Raw genomic sequence first — 20,793 nt, 5'->3', positions numbered from 1 at the left:
TGAAGACTAAGTACCTCGTCGAGGATACTCGATGTCACGATGATCAAGCGATACCTCAGCTAGAAGGCCCGATTCATACAACGTAACCAGTATTAAAATAGGGGAATTGACTTAAACCGAAGGATATCCGACGATAGGAAGGATATCGTTCGCGAATGAGGGAATTCCTTGAAATATGAAGGAAAATCCGTCGCACTGAAGGATTTCCTTGAAAAGGGAACGAGATACTCAGCGTTCGAAGACCAAACTAGGACAATAGGCGTTGTAGCAGTATGGTGAGCTGAGCTATCGCGATTATCGATTCTGTGTTCAATAGTTATAGTAGAGAGACAACAATAGAGAATTCATAAGGAAAGGAAAGAGTTATGAATTCTAAGAATAATGATATATATAAAGTCCATCGCGTCCTGCTCTAATGTTCTCGAAGTGACTTCTAATGTTGGACGATGTAGAAGTTGAACCAACCAAGGATATCCGTAGTTTATGAAGGATATCCACCAATTGCGAAGGATATCCGTTAAGAGGGAAGGATATCCTTCGTTGTTGAACGATAATCTAAATGAAGTTGACCGAGTGTTGAGGTTACGTAATTGTCGATCGCGTGTCATGGAGGTTACCGGTGGTGGCCGACATGACAGTTAGGAGATACAGAGTATATCATAACACAATTTAGCACCATTGGCTTGCGTGTCTGCAAGTTCCTGGGCAGGCTTGAATTTCTGTCACGACCTGACAAATGTAGAACTATATCAGTACAATGGTAATAGAACAATGGTTAATACACATCGAACAATCACCAATGGAAAATGAGGAATGGGCATTATACAATGGTATACTACCAACGCTAAGTACACATTGTAGCTTTACCAACGACTACCATTGGGACCTACCATTGGGCTAATGCCACCATCAAATGCTCAACGAACCTCACCAATGGAAGAAACTCAATGGAAACCAATGGAAGTTAGTCAACGGAATGAGAACCTAAAACGGGAAATCAAAAGGTATATAAAGGCTGGACATTTCATAGTTTCTTTGATCCTTTTTCCTCTCAAGGATCAAAATATCAATTTGTCATTTAGTCAACTTAATCAATCCTCACCATAGCCACCCCTTTATCCTCAACAACCTTATCCTTCATCCTTTTCAGTAGATAGTCTTTAAATAGTTTACTCTACTATAAATTGATATCACCTCGAACTCAACTCGACAAGTCTGCTCGATCCTTCCAGACTATCTTCACCAACCGCAGTCGACCATCTTCACAAGTCTAGTGGTAACCCCTAGTCATTTGTTACCCAAGCTTAGTAAACCGTATCAGTCTACTGGTCTCAAGTAGGACTTATACTCCTCGGCTATATACTCGGGACCGGTGCCCTGACAATTTCTCATTGTGATCCCATATGATCAATTTAGCACCATTGGCTTGCGCGTCTGCAACTTCCTGGGCAGGCTTGAATTTCTCATTGTGATCCCATATGATCAATTTAGCACCATTGGCTTGCGCGTCTGCAACTTCCTGGGCAGGCTTGAATTTCTCATACTTTGTCCATAACGATAGATCTAAACAATCGGAAATGTTTGATCTTTGAACACATTCCGCCGGTTATATAGGCGGTGATCGACGTGACGATACTGCAGCATGTATATACATTTTGACAACATGGTCAAAACAAGAATCTTGTCGCAATGATCTATACTTTTTACCAGCAGAAGATATCGGTAGCAACTTGAAGATATATCAACTTGAAGATAGATATCCTTTGTTACAAAACCGTATTTATTGTCTTGATCGTTCAGCATCAACTCATGATTGTTCACCATAAACCCCTTGATTGTTCAGCATAGATTCTTGATTTTTCAGCATAGATTCTCGATTTTTCAGCATAAATTCTTGATTGTTCAGCATAGATTCTTGATTGTTCAGCATAAATTCTTGATTTTTCAGCATATGTCACGTACCGGTCTCCTATCTTGATGGCCAACTACGGACAACTCCAATAATATCACACATCGCTGAAGCGGCTTCCAGGGCTCGATGTCGTATTCAGCAAGGTTGTCAATCACAATGTTGTCAGAAATATACTTTAGAACGAGTATAACCTTGCATATCGATCTTTGCTCTTCTTCCAACCTATTGATAGCTACAATCAAGTCATCCTTATCGATATCCAGCTGAGTAACAGTTCTTGTTCTCTCTCGTCGTCTCAAAATCATTATATTATACTATATATCATTGGTCTTTAGTATAGCTTGTAGACACTCGGTAGTCTCTATCATCGGAACCTTATTTCTAATACCTCGGTTAACGGGTTCAAAAACCTTTTAGGTATTCCACCTCCACTTTTCTTTCGCAACATCATTTTGCAGAATGATGGTACCTTGAAAATGTGATTGACTTATAAGGTAGGTTTTGTCGCTAAAAAGCAATATATTCATGAATATCTTGTATAATGATTCTCTTGTCAAGCTCAAATTTAAATAATAGTCTCAGCATATTAATCGCTCTCCGAACCGAACCGCTACTCACTGGGAATATCTACTTGTCCTATGCACTACTTTCAAAAAGAACTTCAATTTTGGTTTCGCTGGAAGAACATCTTCTGCAATATCCTGTTGACCTTCCTTTGGGTGACTGACGATCATACCATCCATCAAAACATCGGTTATGTCCTACGTAAATACATTTAGGCTGAAAAGGGGAATAATAATTGATCATTTTCGAGTGTATAAGTACAGCTGATCAGAATACAGTCACTATTTTGTTGTACATGTATCAGTAAAAGCTGACTCTAGCAATGTCACTGAGTCCATGTCATCCTTTCACTTGACTTGATATATATGAGTTGAGCAGCCTTATTCTGACGTTGCTTCTTGTTTCCAGTGCATCTTCCATATCGCGATATTGTAGTATCTATACACATCATGACTAAAAACAATTCTAAGCTACCAAATGATAAAGATGTCTCCTTTGATCAATTGAAGCAGAGTTTTGACTCAATCTTTTTTGGGGATACGAATAATTCAGAAGCTTCATCATCTCACAAAACAGATTCTGGGATTCCCATCACTTCAGTTAAGAAAGGTGAGACCGTGACAAAAGAAGCAAGAAAACGTAAAAACTCGACGTACACAAGTACATCAGTAACAAGCGATTCGGATAATATCAGTAAGAAAATCACAAACGCAGTATCATCGTTAGGTCCAGAGAAGAAGAAAACAAAGTTGAATGAGAAGGCAGAGCACATACCGGATGAAAAGAAAATTTCCCATTTTTCTACCAAGTTACATGGATCTATTGCTACTGCAGGACCGTCAAATACGGTAAATGGTGAGTATTTTATCTTTTATCTTAACGACACCGCAATTTCTGCTCAGACAAAGTTCCCTGGGCACCTTCTCTCCCCGAGCTAAAGCCAAGCGGAGTTCCATTCATCTCACAGTCACGTCCCCCCCTCTCCCGAAACGAAGATCACCGCACAATAGTAAAGATGGAGGGTTATAAGGTTATTGTGGACAATCTAAGATCATTGAAATCTCAAAGAAAACAGTAAATGGAATGGATCGGATTGGAATCGTTTGTTGATATATTTAGTTGGTTCATAGAAGTAAGACAATTCTCATGTAATACGCAGCGAGCTCACTAGCTTTGCCAATGAAACTCCCTTATTCAGATTCATTCTCGCTGCATATTTTCATTTGTATATAACCTATCATGCCGTTCCACCTTCACTTCATCTCAATCCATAAAGTCTTATGACTTCCATGCTCTTCTAGAGATACTGAACGAAACGGAACATCGCCACAGCTTAGTTAACTTTGAGAAGTTCCACTGTTCAAATACGATAATCAATCAGCACACTATCCTTCACTACAAAATACGAGGAAATGAAAATTCACCTTCGAACTTCAAGGTGGAGTTAGCGGGGATAACACTGTGGAATGAAATAGTCAGCAACATCACAATGTAGAGATGATGGAGATTGATACTTGCGGGGGGAACCCTTTAATTCCGTATGCATAGTCAGGAGTACAGGTCAAGATGGCTTTTTGACCAACTGAGAGTTGAGGAACACCTTCGTCCCAGCCTTTGATGACTTGACTATAGAAGTAGAAAGAATTGTAATATGATTAGACAGGGCACAGTCGTGGACAATTGTTGGTATGATATGTGCCACAAACGCGGAAGCATCGAATTGAAGTGCAGTAGTAGCGCGTTCAACTCACCCTTGACCGATTCTGCAGACGAATGGTGATCCTCTATCTCTTGAAGAATCGAATTTGGATCCATCGAGGAGGGTACCAACGTCTATATAGAGATACGAAAGGACAATTAGTACGGGCGAAATAGGTAATCGATCATTATTATTGCAAGATGGATATAAGGGTAGCAGTACTAACAGTGAATGGTGACTTGGTCTCCAGGTTTTGGGAAGGTTTTACCATCACCTTGAGAAAGAGTCTGTGTCATGAAGTTCGGAAAATTAGCATATGATTCTTGTGTGATAGCAACGAGCGACCACACAAAGGAAGTATTGGAGGAACACTCACTTCGACTGTGACACCCATTTTAATTGCTGTAGCAGAAAAGTTTCTGTATTGATTTACACGTAAAGTTCTAGTTGAAGTTGTTAAAAGGGATCTGAACATTTGTTTGTTGCTCCTTTATCCGTAAAACGATAAAATAATGCAAGGAAGAACATATATACTGTGATACTCGTACCTACGATGACATGCGATGAGATGGGATGGAATTCTAAAGAACGTGAACGTGGAGGTGGAGTAACTAACTCAAGAAGAAGTGGAGGCGGGATTATATACCATATCAATGTGGCACTTTGAATATCATATTCTGCAAATCGATAAACGCATGGTAAGTGATATCTTGCTTAGCTTCTTCGCAGTCTATTGAATGTACAATAAAAGCAAGAAATGCAGATACGCGTGCAAGGTGGATCGGATGGAAAGATTGAGGACAGCCAGGATTGTCTTTATCATTATTCATAAATGAACGTATAATTCATATTTAATCTATGTACCAAAATCCGTATAATATACAAAGTCGATCATCCCAAATACCAAAAATCAAAGTAACAGAAAACGAGAAAGAAATTAAAGAATATAAGTATGGTTATGTTTATGTATATGTGAAATGCGAAACATCAAGGACGATTACCCTAGTAATCCTAGACTATCAATATCTATCTCTATGTCCCATAGCAGATTTACTTCTAATTGAGTTTATCTTCTTTGCAGTAGAAAATATACTTTCACCGTCATTGTTGTTATGATTTAGGTTTTGGATTGGTCTCGACGAAGCATTTGATTGTCTTCTTCCTGTACCTGTACCTGTTGATCTCATCGACCAAGCCCTTATTGATGGAGTTTGTGATCTAGCTGGTGTTTTAGGTACGTTCGGATGGTCGTGGTGGTGATGATGATGTCCCACGAGGTGTTTACCATCGCAGCATGCTATAAAGTGAAGCGACGTTGTTTAGTGATTAGCAAGATGTAATGAACGGTATGAGTCGAACTCACCTCTAACATTTTCCAAACCTTCAAAACTATCATCTAAATCAATCCCATCATCCCTTGATAACATATCAAAATCATCTTGATCAGCTATGGGTGCACCTTTATAAGCACCTTTATACCTATGTCCACCATGAATTGTATTTGGAACTTCATGTCTTCTCATATATTCATGTGCAGCTGTTCCAGCTCTTTTACCCATTGTTGAACCTGATCGAACATTTGGGTTATGTGACATTGACGAAGTCGATCTAACTGCTCTTGGTGTTATATTGTTTATTGAAGAAGATCGTCTCTCTGATCCGAATGATCTTAAGGACATTGGTGATTTTGATGGGACTTTAGCAGTGGTCAATCTACCTTGTTCATCAGGTATGGAAGATAATCCTGTATGCGATGTGTTATGTTTGATACTTGATTCTGCTAAATGTGATGTACTAGATGACGCATTCTGTTGTTGTAACAAGAATTGAAGGGCCTGTTTAATGTGTTAGTGGAATTAGCTGTCTTCATCTCGGTGATTCACAGCCAAGATAATATACTTACAGACATCCAAAGATCATGTCTCTCTTTGTTTTCAGCAGTGAACTGAATCTCTCTACCTGGAGTTGCGACAATGATACTCTTATTGAATAAACCAGGCGGTTGTATATTAGGATCTTCAATAGACCTTACACTTGAGATAAACACTAGACCAAAGTATTTCCTTATCAGCTTTGAACACTTGACTTTAGCTGAATGTCAACTTACCAGACTTAGCTGAAGATTCAGAAGCGCTACCTGAACCTGGATCTTCTGAACTCCAATATAAAGTTTTTGTATATGGATGTACCCAGAAGAATCTTCTGTGTCTATTTGAAGATTGACCTTTACCTACAGTTCTTCTTGTATATTTGTACAAATATTCACCAATCATGGTTTGAGTTATAGCGTGAATAGTCGATTGGTCAGTTGTTCCATGTGTGTTTTGTTGTTGTTGCTGAACAGTAGTATCTCCATTTTGTTGTGAAGCTGCATAACTGTCGAAAGATGATAATGATGGATTTCTATCGTGTTCATTAACATGTCCTGATATACTTGATGAAGCTGATGCATAACCAGATGAAGAAATGACTTTTGTTGCTTTTCTCTTAACACTTTCTCTTGATTTTAACCATGATGGATCTTGTTCTCTTCCAGGTGTAGAAGGTACTCTGAAACTTGCTCTTGAAGGTTGTCTTGTTGCGGGTGGTGGCATATCACCATAATTAGTCCTTATAGCAGCAGATGACGAAGGTGCTGTACGTGATCCATGTCGATTTATACTCATTTGCATTGTAGGTGTGGTAGCACGTTGAACGAAATCATCAGGAGGCGGTGACATTGGTCTAGGTGGTGGACCAGTCGACATTTTCTTCGTTACTGTATTAGGAGGAGGAGGCATGTCAGGTGGTGGAGGTAGTGAGATTGTTGGAGGTCTAGTTCTATCTGGTGCAGTAGATCCAGTAGGTGAAGAAGGTGGTAGACCATCGATATTAGCTGGAGAACCAAGCTCTCTGTTTTGAGGTAATCCAGAATCTGATGAAAGATTCTCATTGGATATTCTTCGACTCCCTCGTTTACCTAAAAGACCAGGTGCAGGAGGAGCTTTAAGGAAGTCATAGTTGGCACCAGGATTGACTCGGAAGAGTGAAATATCTGGAGCAGGTGCAAGTGGTGAAGAAGGTGTTGAAGGGAAAGGTTCAGTTTGCATACCTGAACCAGATTGAGCAGTTTTGAGTGAAGAAACGGGTACTTCAACTATTTTCTCGACGGTAACGATCTTTTCGATAGGTATTTCGATAGTTTTGGTAACGGTGATGATTTTTTCAACTGGGACTTCGACAATTTTTTCGATTTCTACAATCTTTTCAACTGGAACCTCGACAATCTTCTCAATTTCGACAACCTTTTCAACAGGTACTTCGATTATTTTCTCGACAATCTTTTCAACGATCTTCTCAACTTCAACAATCTTTTCTACTGGCACCTCAACTCGGTTCTCAACTTGAACGATCTTTTCCACTTCTATAACCTTCTCAACGGGTACTTCAACCCGTTTCTCAATTTCAACCATTTTCTCGACAATCTTCTCCACTTCAACTGGAACTTCGACACTTTTTTCCACTATTTTCTCCACTACCTTTTCAACTTCTACAGGTACTTCAACAATCCTTTCAACTACTTTTTCAACTATTTTGACCACTTCAACGGGTATCTCTACGCGTTTTTCAACAATCTTTTCAACTTCTACGGGCACTTCGACTCTCTTTTCAATTTCCACTGGAACTTCCACCATCTTTTCAACTATCCTTTCTACTTCGACAGGTATTTCTACCCTCTTTTCGATTTCAATCTCCTTGATCACTTCCACAATCTTTTCTACAGGCACTTCAACTTGGACTTCCTTGATGACTTCGATCTCTTTAGGAACTTCAACTATCTTCTCCACAATCTTGACCACCTCTACAACCTTTTCAACAGGTTTTTCGACTTCTATAACCCGTTCAACTAATTTTTCGACTTCGATATTGATAGGTTTTTCAACAATCTTTTCCACTTCCACTATTTTCTCTACTATCTTCTCAACCTCAACAACTTTAGGTATCTCGACGATTGTTTCGACTATCTTCTCAACTTGAACTTCTTTGATAACTTCAACAGGTTTCTCAACCTCGACAATCTTTTCTTCAATCTTGACGAGTTCAACCAATTTTTCAACCTCTACAATTCGATCAACAGGTTTTTCAATCTCAACTATCTTTTCGACTGTAACTTCAACAATCTTCTCCACAGGTACTTCAATGAGTTTCTCGATTTCTTTTTCGACTATCTTTTCAACTTCAACAGTTACAGGTACCTCTACTATCTTTTCTACTTCCACTATCTTCTCAACTTCGACAATTCTTTCAACGGGTACTTCCACAATCTTCTCGACTGGAACTTCTACCCGTTTTTCGATTTCTACTATCTTCTCAACAGGTACTTCCACGATCTTTTCAACTTGAACTTCCACAATTTTCTCCACAGGTACCTCAACTCGTTTTTCAACCTCGACGATCTTTTCAACTTCAATAATTTTGTCGACAGGTACTTGAACGATTTTTTCTACTTCTACCACTTTTTCTACTTCCACAATCTTTTCGACTGGTATCTCAACTCGTTTTTCGATTTCAACGATCTTTTCGACTTCAATAGGTACTTCAATGATTTTCTCCACTGGAACTTCCACGATCTTTTCAACGATCTTTTCAACGGGAATTTCCACAACTCGATCCACAGGTACTTCGATAATCTTTTCAACGATCTTTTCAACAGGAATTTCGACGATTCGGTTCACAGGTACTTCAATGATCTTTTCAACGATCTTTTCGATCTCTACCGGGACTTCTACTCTCTTTTCAATCTCAACGATTTTTTCAACTTCGATTGGGACTTCAACAGTCTTTTGAACTTCTACTATACGTTCGACAGGTACCTCAACGATTTTTTCAATTTCCACTATCTTTTCTACTGGAACTTCTACAATTTTCTCAACGGGGACTTGAACTTCAACGATTTTTTCAATTTCAACAATTCTATCAACTGGAATTTCGATGAATTTTTCAATAATTCTATCTCTGCTTGCCATTTTATGTGCTTGTTTAGCAGCAGACCAAGTATTGTTGTTATTATTACTATTAAGACCAGATAATTTCAATCCACGCATTGTATGTTCTCTAGCATGCTCATCATCCGAATCAGAATCAGCAGAAGACTCATTTGGCCATTCTTGTCCAGTTTGATAAGCTTCGGTATCTGTAGGTAATTCTGAGTGTGATTGCGATGGTGTCAAAGTACCAACAGTCTCTCTTGCATCTTCATAATCTGCTTCTGTGTCTGTTCCTGTTATGACTGACATTGAATCTTCGATTGAATCTGATCTTGTAAATACATTAGCTAATCTACTTGGCATGGGTGGTAAAGACACTGTGTTCTTCGTCGGTGTAGCATCTCCTCCTTGTTGTCTTTGATTAGGTGTAGAAGGTAAAGGTTCTTCATCATGGAATGATTCATCGAATGAAGCTCGTTTAGGTGTTTGTAATGCCCATTCAGCAATTGATGCGTTTGACGCCGCTGTAGTCATTATCTGTAGTGCACGTAAAGTACCATTTTCAATGTTTAGATTTGCAGATGGAACTATGACTCTAATAGGTTCCCAATCATCAGTCATGATTGCAGCGTCCACATATTCAGTTGCGGTTGAAGCGATTTGAGTACCAATTTCATCTGCAAGTGCACTTCCTGCGGGAGCCATGAAGCCCCTTTGGTGACCAAGACTGTCCGATGAACGGTTAGATAAGCTGGGTGAGTTGAAGGTATCGACAGAGGCGTTGCTTTGCCCGAATACTCGACGAAGAGCTTCACCACTTGGTGTACCTGGAGTGGAAGGTGCAGGACTACTTGAGATACCTCGAGTCCGAAGAAGATCAGGTGTACCAGAGCTTGCAGAATTGAAACTCTTGTCTCCTGGAGTACTGGTAAGACCGGTAATAGCACGATTGAAACCAAGTTTTCGTCCAATACTAGCGGCAATCCCTCTTCCTCTACCTCTTCTACCTCGGGTAGATCCTCTTCCTCTACCACTACTTCCGATCGTTCCTTCATCGTCTTCCCAATCGGCACCTGGTGTTCTAGTTCCAAATTCATCGACACTCTTATTAGAGGATATATCACTGATTGACCTATTTCTAGTATTTTCATCTCTGAGTATTTGTATTTCTCGTTGAGCTTTAGCGAGGTTGTCCCGTAATTCATCAATTTCGTTGACATACATATCTCCAAGAGGAGATCGTGGGAAAGGTTTGGAAGGAGTTGGATTTGGTGAGTCGAAGTCAGATTCGTATAATTGAGATGGCGAAAGAGCTTTGTCGTTATCGTCGAATCCTGGACCACGTTTAGTTGGACTAGTATTGCCTTTTCCTCCAGCAGCAAAGACATCATCTTCTTCTTCGACACCATTAGGACCAAGCATACCAGGACTGGCACTCATGCTCTTGGATAATCTTCCTCTTCCAGCACTGACACGACGTAGTCTTTCACCATTTAATTCAGTGAGAAGATCACTTTTATCTCTTTGTAAGACGGCAGTGGTTTTTCTAGCTTGAGCCATATCAGTTTCATGTTTGACTTTAAGATCTTCAACCATTTGAGCATTCTTTTCAGCATCAGTCTTATATGCTTCAGCAGCTTCTCTAGCGGATACCAATGTTTTAGTAAGTCTAGTTTGTTCAGCATTGGATTTGTTGAACTGCTCCTGTACATCAGCAAGGGAAGTTCGCAACTCTTGAAGGTTGACCTCGAGATTCCAATTTTCCTCCTTGTATCGCTCTAAGCAGATTCATCAGTTTTATGATATAGTGGAATCGTACAAGGAATAACTTACCAACACTAGTCTCCGCTGATCTGATAGCGTTCAATATACTTTGTTTCTCCCCTTCCCAATTTTCTTTTTCTTCAGAGATTTTCTCCAACGCACGATCCCTCTCACTCAACAAAGCTTGTAATCTTCTCACTTCCACTAAGAGGTTTTGACCAATTTCAGTTGCAAATTCCATATCTAAAGCTCGATGTTGAGCATTCCGCTGACGTCGTGTGAGTGTACTTGGAGCAGGATTTTGACTACCTTTTGTCGGTGTAGGAACGGTAAGTGATGTTTCATCGAATGAATCCAATGCCTGAGAAATCGTCAGCTGAACAGTACGAAACTCCTGCAATCAGTTGCACTAACCTTTCCACCTAATTCTCTCATCATATCTTCGTTCTGATTTTCCCATGTTCTCATAGCTTGATCTAGTTCTTGCAATTTCTCTTTCGTATCCGCTCTGATCTCCTCATCATCACTTTCATCCGCATCTTCGAATTCCCTTATCCTTCCTTCTAAATCTTGCTGCTGTCTCAAAATCTCTTGACCCATGTTACCTAAAGTCTGTAACTGTGTAGACTTTTGTTCTAGCAACGATTGTAAATGTTGTCGTAATGCTTGACCAGTCATTTCTTGTCGTTTCTTCTGCGGAGAAGGTGTTCGTGCCATAGATGATATAGAACGAGATGAAGGTGGTGCAGGTATAGGATTGGAAAGATTTGGACGAGATCGCTGTCGAGGTAAGGTACCTCTCATTGGGGAAGCGGCGAATGGATCGTCCATGTTGTAAGTGCCCGTAGGCTTCGACGTGATAGGTAAAGCTGTGAGTGTATCTGTAGTTTGAACCTATTTCAGATGACCAGAACTCGAACAAAGGCAAGATAATGAAGCCAACCAATCGATGTTTAATTCGGTAAGACGGAAAGGCTAGAAGGAAGACCTATATATAAAATGCCTTATAAGTATCAGATGATGATGACCAAGCCTTAGTGATGAGGGTCAAGTCGAAGATGCGTCAATGTTCAGTCAAAGTTGTGTGATTAAGCAGAGTGCTTGGACCGTTTGTTCTGACTACAAATCCTGGTGCACACTGCTTTTACATTTGAAGTCTCATGTAAGTAAGATCACTCACGTTGCTGTTGAAAAAATCCCTCTTATCCTTTTGATTTGTATTGAGAACCTCCTCTTTCTTACCTATAATTGCGTTGTTTCAAGCAATGATACCTATGGAAATAGAGGTAAAATGATATTTTGGATGTTTGTTGATTTGTTTTGACATTATTTCGCTACAACCGGGTCCTAAGCGTCGCACCAAAACGCGTCAAATCGTTTAAAAATCGTAAACAACTAAAATAGGTATGCGTAATTTTATATTAATCAGGGAAGCCTAATTACGTGAGTGGCAAACACGCGCGACTGATGTTTTGATCGGTTACCATCATGTCATGTCGAACCGTAAAAACAAAAAAGTGATGTCAACCTTTTTTCAATTCTCTTCATTTTAATCAACAAATTTATCTTAACTTACTTCTTGCACCGATCAGCAATCCGTTTTCTTGGTCTATATACTGCTTTATCAATCTTGGTGATCAGAAGGATTCTAATAAGGGGCGATCAGGCTGAAGGATCAGCGTGAAGTTGAGCTCCGCCATGTCGGCGGCAGCTTTGTCTTTCACTCTTCCAAGTTCGACGCCTGCTGAAAGGCCGTATACCAATTTGATTAATTCTACTCAGGTGCGCCGAAACCTCCTCTCAGCTGGTTCTTGCTTATCTATTTGATATAGCTGACTTGGTGAATCGCTTTATCCAGTTTGCAAGAAATAACTTCCGACCAAAAAAGAGGGAATGGAGAAGAACGGTTTCGCCTCAGGAGAATGCATTCAGTTTATACTGGAATCTGAAGAAGTGTAAGTTATTACATTGTGACCTTTCTCATCGGAAATCTCAAGTGACACTGGATGTAGATTGGGGTCATGACAAGTTCAGACATCCACAGTTGGAAATCTGTTCCGATGCTATGAGGGGTTGTGATTTGATAGTTGTCGCACCAACGGGTTTGGGAAAGTCGTAAGTGAATCACATCTGCGAAAAATCGTCCGCCCTGTGAAGGAAGCGTAACACCACATTCTCTTCTGTCCTTCCTGTGAGTTATCAGTGCTGACATTTTGGCAGACTGTGTTTCCAGCTTCCATCCATAACCATCGAGCATGGTGTGACAATCGTCGTATCACCTCTTATATCGCTGATGGAAGATCAGGTTTCTCATATGGTAGAAAAGGGGATCAAAGCAGTAATGTTGAAGGAGAACATGAATGAGAGAGATTTGAAGGAAGTGAGTGTCGTTTCAGCCCATCTGAATCATATATTTATCGATATATTCTCCTAGATTCGTCGGCAAATGTCGTTAGGTCATCCCGAGATCAGACTGCTCTACGTCACACCCGAAAGTTTGTTTAGTCCCAAACATAGATCCATGTTTGATATAACCTATAGGCAAAAGCAGATGACTAGACTAGTAGTAGATGAGGTGAGCTATCGTCTTCTATTGGCCTAGGCCGCTGTAGCTCACTGCATAAAACTCACCAGGCGCATGTGATTTCGGTGAGCTCGATTACTGTCAAGGATCTATATATATGGCTAATGTCTGTGTAGGAATGGGGTTTGGATTTCCGACCTGTAAGCTATCATACCTCGCATCGTATACGCGTGAATGTAGCTCACAAGAATGACAGAAATATCGAGAGCTTGGCAATTTCCTGAAGCAATATCGTGGTATTCCAGTCACTGTAAGCTTCTGAACCAAATCATCTTCAGTATCGTTAAGCGAGCTTATAATAGTATCATAGGCTCTTACTGCTTCCGCAACTCAAGAAGTAAGAAATGATATCATTCGAAGTCTGGGTATCAAGAAGGGGTATGGACAGTGGGTGATGCCATTTAATCGGTCTAACCTGTTCTACGAGGTAAGTCAGGAATTTCCCAACTCGTCTAGTAGCTAATCGTGCTCAAGGTACGGTATCAAGGAAGAGGGAGCACTGAGGACGATGAGGAGCTGGAGGAGCAGAAAAGTACTGTGGAGGAGATCGCAGATTGGATTGAAGCATATAAACCCAAGGCTAGAGCAAGAAACGTCGCAAATGGGATCATTCGACCATGCGTGACTGGTATTGTATACTGTCGTACCACTAAGGATGTAAGTGGTTCTTGGCTACGAGTAGAGAAAATTCAAGCTAAAATAGCAACAGTGCCAAATTGTTTCCCAATTCTTACGGGAGCGAGGGATTAAGGCTCAACCATATTACAAGGCTTTGCAAGCTACTAATCCTGGAACTTTGGCCGCGTGGAACGAAGGAAGATTAGAGTGTATTGTAGCTACTATTGCGTTTGGAATGGTAAGCCACCGTCCATCTCTCTAAACTCGACATCTTCTGATAACAATGATTTTCAGGGTATTGACCAGCCAAATGTCCGCTACGTTATTCATTATGATATGCCAAAGAGTTTTGAAGGTGAGCTGAGATCTAGAGTTGCAGAATCGAGCTTATATATTTACAGGCTACTATCAAGAGACAGGTCGGGCTGGCCGAGACCGACATGTGAGTAAGGCATCTGCTATCGCTTGATGCAAAGCGCTAATATCCAACCTCATTCTTAGATCTCCCATTGTCTGATATTTTACTGTACGTTGATGTAAAATCCAACTCAAACAAGGATACTAATCAATCGTTGCAGCTCGAGAGGACGCTAAAAAGGTTCGTTGGAATCATGAAGATAACGAGAGAAAAAGGAAGAAACAAGCGGTGGAAGAGGATCCCGAAAATACCCTTTCACCTATAAACAGTTTCAAGGCGGTATGTCGTCATTTGTTTCTGCTACATCGAGGCTCTTATTCACTATAATCGGTTTTTAGCTTCAGCATTTCTTGGAAAATACGAGTCAATGCAGGCATATCGGAATCTGTAAATATTTTGGTGAAAACATAGACTTGCGAGATCCAGAAGTCAAACTAGCTTATTGCGAGTCCATGTGTGATGTAAGTTCTTTTCTCGCATTTCGCACTAGTACTGATAGTTTTATCAGGCCTGCAAAGACAGCAACCAAGTTCGCTTCAAGGCTTTGGCGTTGTCTGAGGGAGTGGACATCGCTTCGCAACCCGAGGAAAGACCCCTGGAGTTACCGCCTCCTCCTTCAGCAGACCACTTAGATGTCATCACGGAAGAGGGCACAATTCCCGGCTCCTTACTGGAGCTCGACGCTCGACCCGACAGATTTGACTTGGAAGACGATGATTACGATGATACACCTCAGCTAACGAAAACACCTCAACCTGCGCCTCAGCCCCTATTCTTACCACAATCACCAAGCTCGCTTCCTCCAACACCACCAGCTCAAGCTCCACCTCCCGATCTTCTCCCTTCCTTGCGACCACATCCAGTGACTATGCACACTCCTCCCTCTGCTGCCACTATTCCTTCATCTGCCAATCGTAGTCCTCTTGTCCCAGCAAGCACCAAGAGCTTGATGTCTTCATCAAGCACAAAAGTTTCTGTAACACCTGAATCGAGATCTAACAATCAACCTCATATACCAATCTCGCTGACACCGAGGCTGGAGAGGGACTTATCGTCTGAGGCATTAAGACCTGTTCCTGAAAGGATATTCCAGCCGATCCGACAAAGGGATATCTCGCAACATACACCTGGAAGAGCAGTTGCTGGACCTGGACCGAGTACTATTACGCTCGCAAATAATGCCAACAATGACAATAGAAGATCTCGCCAGACATCCCCAATCAAAAGGGCCAGAGAAGTACAGGAAATGGTTACCCCTGTTAGAGGTGTGCGATATATAGATGATTCGGAAGAGGGAACAGCCTCTGAGTTGAAATTGACTAGAGAGCAGAGGATAAAAGCGGATAGAATGTTGAATAGCGTCGAACCGGTTAGGGGTAACGGGCCGTTTGCTTGGTATAACCAAAGTAAGCTGGTTGTATATATCTCGATACTCAAATTTCCGGCTGATTCCCTCAACCTCATAGCTCCAACAGCCAACAAGTCTCGGAAAGTAGCTTCATCGAGGACCGCCTTCAAGCCTCCAATAGCTAGATCACCTAACAAAATTAGATGTGATCTGATCCAGGTTAGTCAACTACTGTTTTCATGCGTTGCAGGGTATAAAGCTGAATCCATTTCATTGTAGAAACCAGCTCGTGAAGCTGCTGTGAAAGAGATGACAGACTCTTTGATGGGTTGTTTAGCCAAAGGTGAATTAGCTAAATCACTCTTGAAAGGCTGGGGGAGGAAGGAGAAGGGTACAAATAGGTATGTAGCGTCTATTCATACTCGATGGGATACAGGCTCACGGCAAATGACCGCGCAGAGGGAAATTAATCGCAGGTGTCGCTGTGGCATTAGAGCATGGTAAGCTATGCCTTGGTTTCGTCTGTAGAACGATACATAGCTGACCTGTATCGTAGAAATCGCGGACATGTCAAGGAATAACCCTGCAGCTTACAGTAAGTGCTAAACCAAGGAGCAAAATTACGGACTGACTGATGATTCGCCTATGCAGAAGGAAGAATCAAAGAATTCAAAAATGCCACTAAAGCTCTCAGGTCGGTCGAAGCTGTTAAAATGATATCAAAAGGTAGATTGGATGAGCTGGATGATGGCAGTCCAGAAATCGTACATTTGAGAGCTTTGGAAAGCTGTACAAGGACCTGGGTGGACGACGGCGGCTAGGATAACATTACATCGAACACATCTTTCCGAGCATAAAATCAAACTATCTTGTTGTTGTAATTTTAGTATTTTGGTCTTAACGCGTTTACTTGTACCTCTTCATCATGTCTTCATCATAACACGAGAGACCTAGTCACATACGTCTTGTTTTTCATCATCATGCATAAACACCTTTGTCCTTTCATATCACTATATGCTGTTCAGCGGACTCGTAGAAAGCTTTTCGATTATACAAAATCGATGAACATTCTGTTGAAACATTATTGTCGAAGATTACAGTAGACGCCGCGCCGAGATGCATGATTGATCACGTGGCCAAATCGCTATTGATGATGAACGGTTATTTACATTTCAACTGCGTCCATTTTAGACGTTCTTTCTCTTGACTTCAGTCTCCGTTATAGTCAATCCAGACCCTCAGTTGAACAGCCTCATCAGGCAGAAGTCGGAGCATTATGCCTCCTCTACAATTCTGGAAACCTGGTACAGCAGCTCCAGGTAAGTTATTCAGCATTCGTTTGGTTTCCTCTGGCCAGCAAAACTGACACTGCTTCATTTCTTTGACTTACAGGTAGTTCCTTAGATCGAGATAGTGAAGCAGAAGGATCATTATTACCTTCTATATCTTCATCAAGAAATGAACATCTATCTTTAGAAGCTCAAAGAAAACGATTACCGATTTATAAACATCGTGAAAAGTTATTATGGTGTGTAGAGAAATATAAGGTGGTTATCGTAGTGGGTCAAACCGGTTGCGGTAAATCTACTCGTAAGTTATTTTCCCGTTGTGGATCTTAGCTGTGTGTTTTCCAGTCAGGAAAACAGCTAATCAAGTTGAAATGAACACGGCAATGATACAGAGATACCTCAATATCTGCATGAAGCAGGATGGACATCACAGAATCATGTTGTAGCTTGTACCCAACCTAGAAGAGTTGCAGCCACTAGTGTAGCTACTAGAGTAGCTGAAGAGGTTGGGTCTGTATTAGGTGACGAAGTAAGCTCAATACCACCGTGTCCTCTCTGGGTTATTGGTCTATAATTCAAGCTTACATGATGTATTATATAGGTTGGTTATAGTATAAGATTCGAAGATTTATCGTCACCAACCAGAACTCGTATAAAGTACTTGACGGATGGTATGCTTTTTAGAGAGACTATGGTAGATCCTCTTCTGAGTAAATATAGTGTTATCATGGTAAGCTCTGCTTCTCTTGTCTCACCAAAAAACTATTAGCTCATATCATGTCGCTTCTTAGATTGACGAAGCACATGAGAGAGGCGCATATACCGATTTATTATTGGGTTTATTGAAGAAGTGCGTATTAACTATTTATATTCGACATATTTCGGTGGTTGATTCAATTATATATAAATAATAGGATTATGAAGAAGCGACCGGAGCTGAGAGTTATAATCTCTTCGGCTACCATCGATGCGTATGTTAGATATGTTATCCTGCTCAGAAATATAATATTTTAGCTAAGATCTTTACAATGCTATCAGGGAAGATTTCTTGGAATACTTCAATACCAACGCTGATGGATCAGATCGCTCAAAGGATGATGCTATCAGTAAGTCAGCAGAATCGTGATATGGTCTTTTGTCAGCACAGGCTGACCGTTAACTTAGTCGTCAGTCTGGAAGGAAGAATGTTCCCAGTTGAAGTATGTTACCTCAAAGAACCATGTCCAGATTACGCGGAAGCCGCTGTACAAACGGTATTTGATATACACATGAAGGTCAGTCTGGTACCGATATCCTCTTTTTTTTTCCATGAACAATATACTGATGAATAGTGTACAGGAACCAGCGGGAGATATACTGGTATTTCTAACAGGAAGAGAAGAAATAGACCAAGTACTACAGGAAGTTTCGGATAGGATACAAACGTTAGTTTCATGCAGCTGGCGTAAGGACTGCCCTTCGATGGTATCAGTTAATGATTAAGGCCTTATCACGCAGTTTACCGAAATCTGCGCCTCAGATATTAGCTTTACCACTATACGCTACCTTACCTCCAGAAGAACAAGCCTTGATATTCGATCCTCCACCTAGAGATACTAGAAAAGTGATATTCTCAACTAATATAGCGGAAGCAAGTGTGACTATAGACGGAATCAAATACGTCGTAGATTCGGGTTTTGTCAAGGTAAGCCATACAATCAAGCCCTTTCTAATCGCTCCTTAAGATTGTCAATGGACTGAAACTGTAAATTCACTTAGCTCAAAACGTTCAACCCTAAAACATCTATGGACGTATTATCGATTGTACCTTGTTCTTTGGCTTCAGCAAATCAACGAGCAGGTCGAGCTGGACGAACATCACCTGGAAAATGTTATAGATTATATCCATCAACTGTACTACCTGTGCACAACAATACATCCTCGCCCATGACTGTGACAACACCTCCAGAATTAACAAGATCAGATATATCGTTATATCTGTTGCAGTTAAAAGCATTAGGTATAGATAATCTAGTCAAATTCGATTTTATGTCTCCCCCACCATCGAAAATGATGGTTCGGGCTTTAGAGTTTTTGTACTGCCTAAAGGCATTAGACAATGAAGGTCGATTGACTAAACCTATGGGTGAGAGAATGGCTGAAGTCCCATTGGACCCTATGATGGCTGCTATAGTAAGTGGTGTAACTGACTTGTCATTACTTGCGAATCTGTCGATGACGGGAACTGACGATGACATATCAGTTACTAAACTCACATGAATTCAAATGTGGACAAGAGGTCCTTACTATAGCTGCTATGACTTCTGTACAGGTAAGCTGGCTTGATGGCATTGGCTGAATAACAACAGATAGCTGATCTCTTATCCTCGCAGAATGTCTTTAATATGTCAGAAGGAGGTACGAAAGGCATGATGTCCGATCTGGAGCGAAGGAAATTCACTGCTGAAGAAGGGGTACGTCAGTCTTGCTTTTTAGTCCTGTCTGATATTGTTGTTAACTGATAACTCACACTACAGGATCACTTGACCTTGTTGAATGGTAAGTCTAGCTATTTAAAGTATGTCCTGTATCAAGAAACTGAACATTGATCCCCTATGACCACAGCATACAACGCTTTCGTCAAGTTTGGTCAAAATAATAAGTCTTGGTGCGGTAATCATAGATTAAACCATAAAGCTTTATCTAGAGCTGTATCAATTCGAAAACAGCTTAAGAAGTATTTGGAACGATTCAATATACCCATTGTCAGCTGTGAAGGTGATGGGAAGAGGCTGAGAAGATGTCTCGTTACGGGATATTTCAAGGTAAGCTATTTGCTGCAATTTTGGTGAGACAGATAAAGCTAATGGTCTTCAATCAGAATGCCGCTCGAATGATGCCTGACGGTACATATAGAAGTGCTAGAGAAGGAGCTGTAAGTGATTCGTCATGATGTGTTTTCGGTATTATATACTGATACGTTTCTATGTAGACTCTTCATGTGCACCCATCATCGGTCATGTTCACACGACAACCTTCAACAGGATGGGTAATATACCATGAAGTTGTGGAAACCACTAAAAGCTTTATGAGAGATATCACTGTGATAGATGAAGATTGGCTGGTTGAACTAGCGTAAGTTGACCTGTAACGCTCAAACCAGACCTCATGATTCTCGAAGCTGACCTATTTTGCTAGGCCGCATTTCTACGAGTTCAAGGGAGGGGGGATAAAGAAGCACTTTTAGTCATAGGCTTCATTCAAGACTATTTGTAATCAATATCAATCTTTGTTGTATGCATTTACTTATCCTGGCCCTAAAAAACCACAAAAGCTACTCTGGACTAATGAGGCAGGAAGGAGCGAGTCCAACTGGATACCGCATTGCCAATCATACTCGTATCGAGTACTCCTTGATCACTGAACGAGATTTATAAGTCCGCTATGTGATAGTACAACATTTCTGTTCATTCGGATATTTTGCGAACCATTACAACCCGCACATCCATGCTCACCGAAACCTCCTGGTCACCTCGTATTTTTCAACCTACTGTAGAACTGCTCAATACTCAACTCTGAAACTAACAAGAGAGCCGTTTACGTAAACTTCCAGGCAGCAAAAAGAGGTGACATCATCACTTGTTAAGACCC

The 20,793-nt window shown here is 40.8% G+C and overlaps 4 protein-coding genes across 4 annotated transcripts; 2 read left to right on the top strand and 2 right to left on the bottom strand.

The window, feature by feature from the left end:
* Positions 1–3,809: 3,809 nt before the first annotated feature.
* Positions 3,810–4,569, bottom strand: L201_000216 (FK506-binding protein 1; the record flags this gene model as incomplete). Its single annotated transcript, XM_066216019.1, has 6 exons — positions 3,810–3,832; positions 3,901–3,935; positions 3,995–4,102; positions 4,228–4,309; positions 4,402–4,462; positions 4,552–4,569. The coding sequence occupies 6 exons, from the start codon at positions 4,567–4,569 to the stop codon at positions 3,810–3,812; spliced, it is 327 nt and encodes a 108-aa protein (XP_066072116.1).
* Positions 4,570–5,194: 625 nt separating this feature from the next.
* On the bottom strand, positions 5,195–11,737 carry L201_000215 (uncharacterized protein; the record flags this gene model as incomplete). Its single annotated transcript, XM_066216018.1, has 6 exons — positions 5,195–5,472; positions 5,539–6,010; positions 6,079–6,221; positions 6,283–10,920; positions 10,976–11,267; positions 11,321–11,737. 6 exons carry the CDS (start codon positions 11,735–11,737, stop codon positions 5,195–5,197), a joined length of 6,240 nt encoding a protein of 2,079 aa, XP_066072115.1.
* An 867-nt stretch (positions 11,738–12,604) lies between these two features.
* On the top strand, positions 12,605–16,695 carry L201_000214 (uncharacterized protein; the record flags this gene model as incomplete). Its single annotated transcript, XM_066216017.1, has 21 exons — positions 12,605–12,688; positions 12,765–12,861; positions 12,919–13,021; positions 13,127–13,286; positions 13,341–13,481; positions 13,607–13,630; positions 13,687–13,740; positions 13,801–13,917; positions 13,965–14,147; positions 14,200–14,346; positions 14,403–14,463; positions 14,510–14,550; positions 14,610–14,634; positions 14,687–14,805; positions 14,865–14,987; positions 15,035–15,932; positions 15,993–16,093; positions 16,154–16,275; positions 16,334–16,374; positions 16,431–16,469; positions 16,526–16,695. The coding sequence occupies 21 exons, from the start codon at positions 12,605–12,607 to the stop codon at positions 16,693–16,695; spliced, it is 2,850 nt and encodes a 949-aa protein (XP_066072114.1).
* Positions 16,696–17,150: 455 nt separating this feature from the next.
* On the top strand, positions 17,151–20,389 carry L201_000213 (uncharacterized protein; the record flags this gene model as incomplete). Its single annotated transcript, XM_066216016.1, has 18 exons — positions 17,151–17,193; positions 17,267–17,464; positions 17,556–17,692; positions 17,765–17,893; positions 17,955–18,013; positions 18,078–18,134; positions 18,202–18,269; positions 18,328–18,437; positions 18,502–18,587; positions 18,661–18,847; positions 18,922–19,335; positions 19,406–19,474; positions 19,536–19,616; positions 19,680–19,701; positions 19,768–19,967; positions 20,024–20,077; positions 20,135–20,277; positions 20,341–20,389. 18 exons carry the CDS (start codon positions 17,151–17,153, stop codon positions 20,387–20,389), a joined length of 2,106 nt encoding a protein of 701 aa, XP_066072113.1.
* Between the last annotated feature and the right edge of the window lie 404 nt (positions 20,390–20,793).

This window comes from Kwoniella dendrophila, chromosome 1, assembly GCF_036810415.1.
Source record: "Kwoniella dendrophila CBS 6074 chromosome 1, complete sequence".
NCBI lineage: Eukaryota > Fungi > Basidiomycota > Tremellomycetes > Tremellales > Cryptococcaceae > Kwoniella > Kwoniella dendrophila.
The sequence above is the reverse complement of the archived record's forward strand: the minus strand, read 5'-3'. Positions and strand labels throughout refer to the sequence as shown.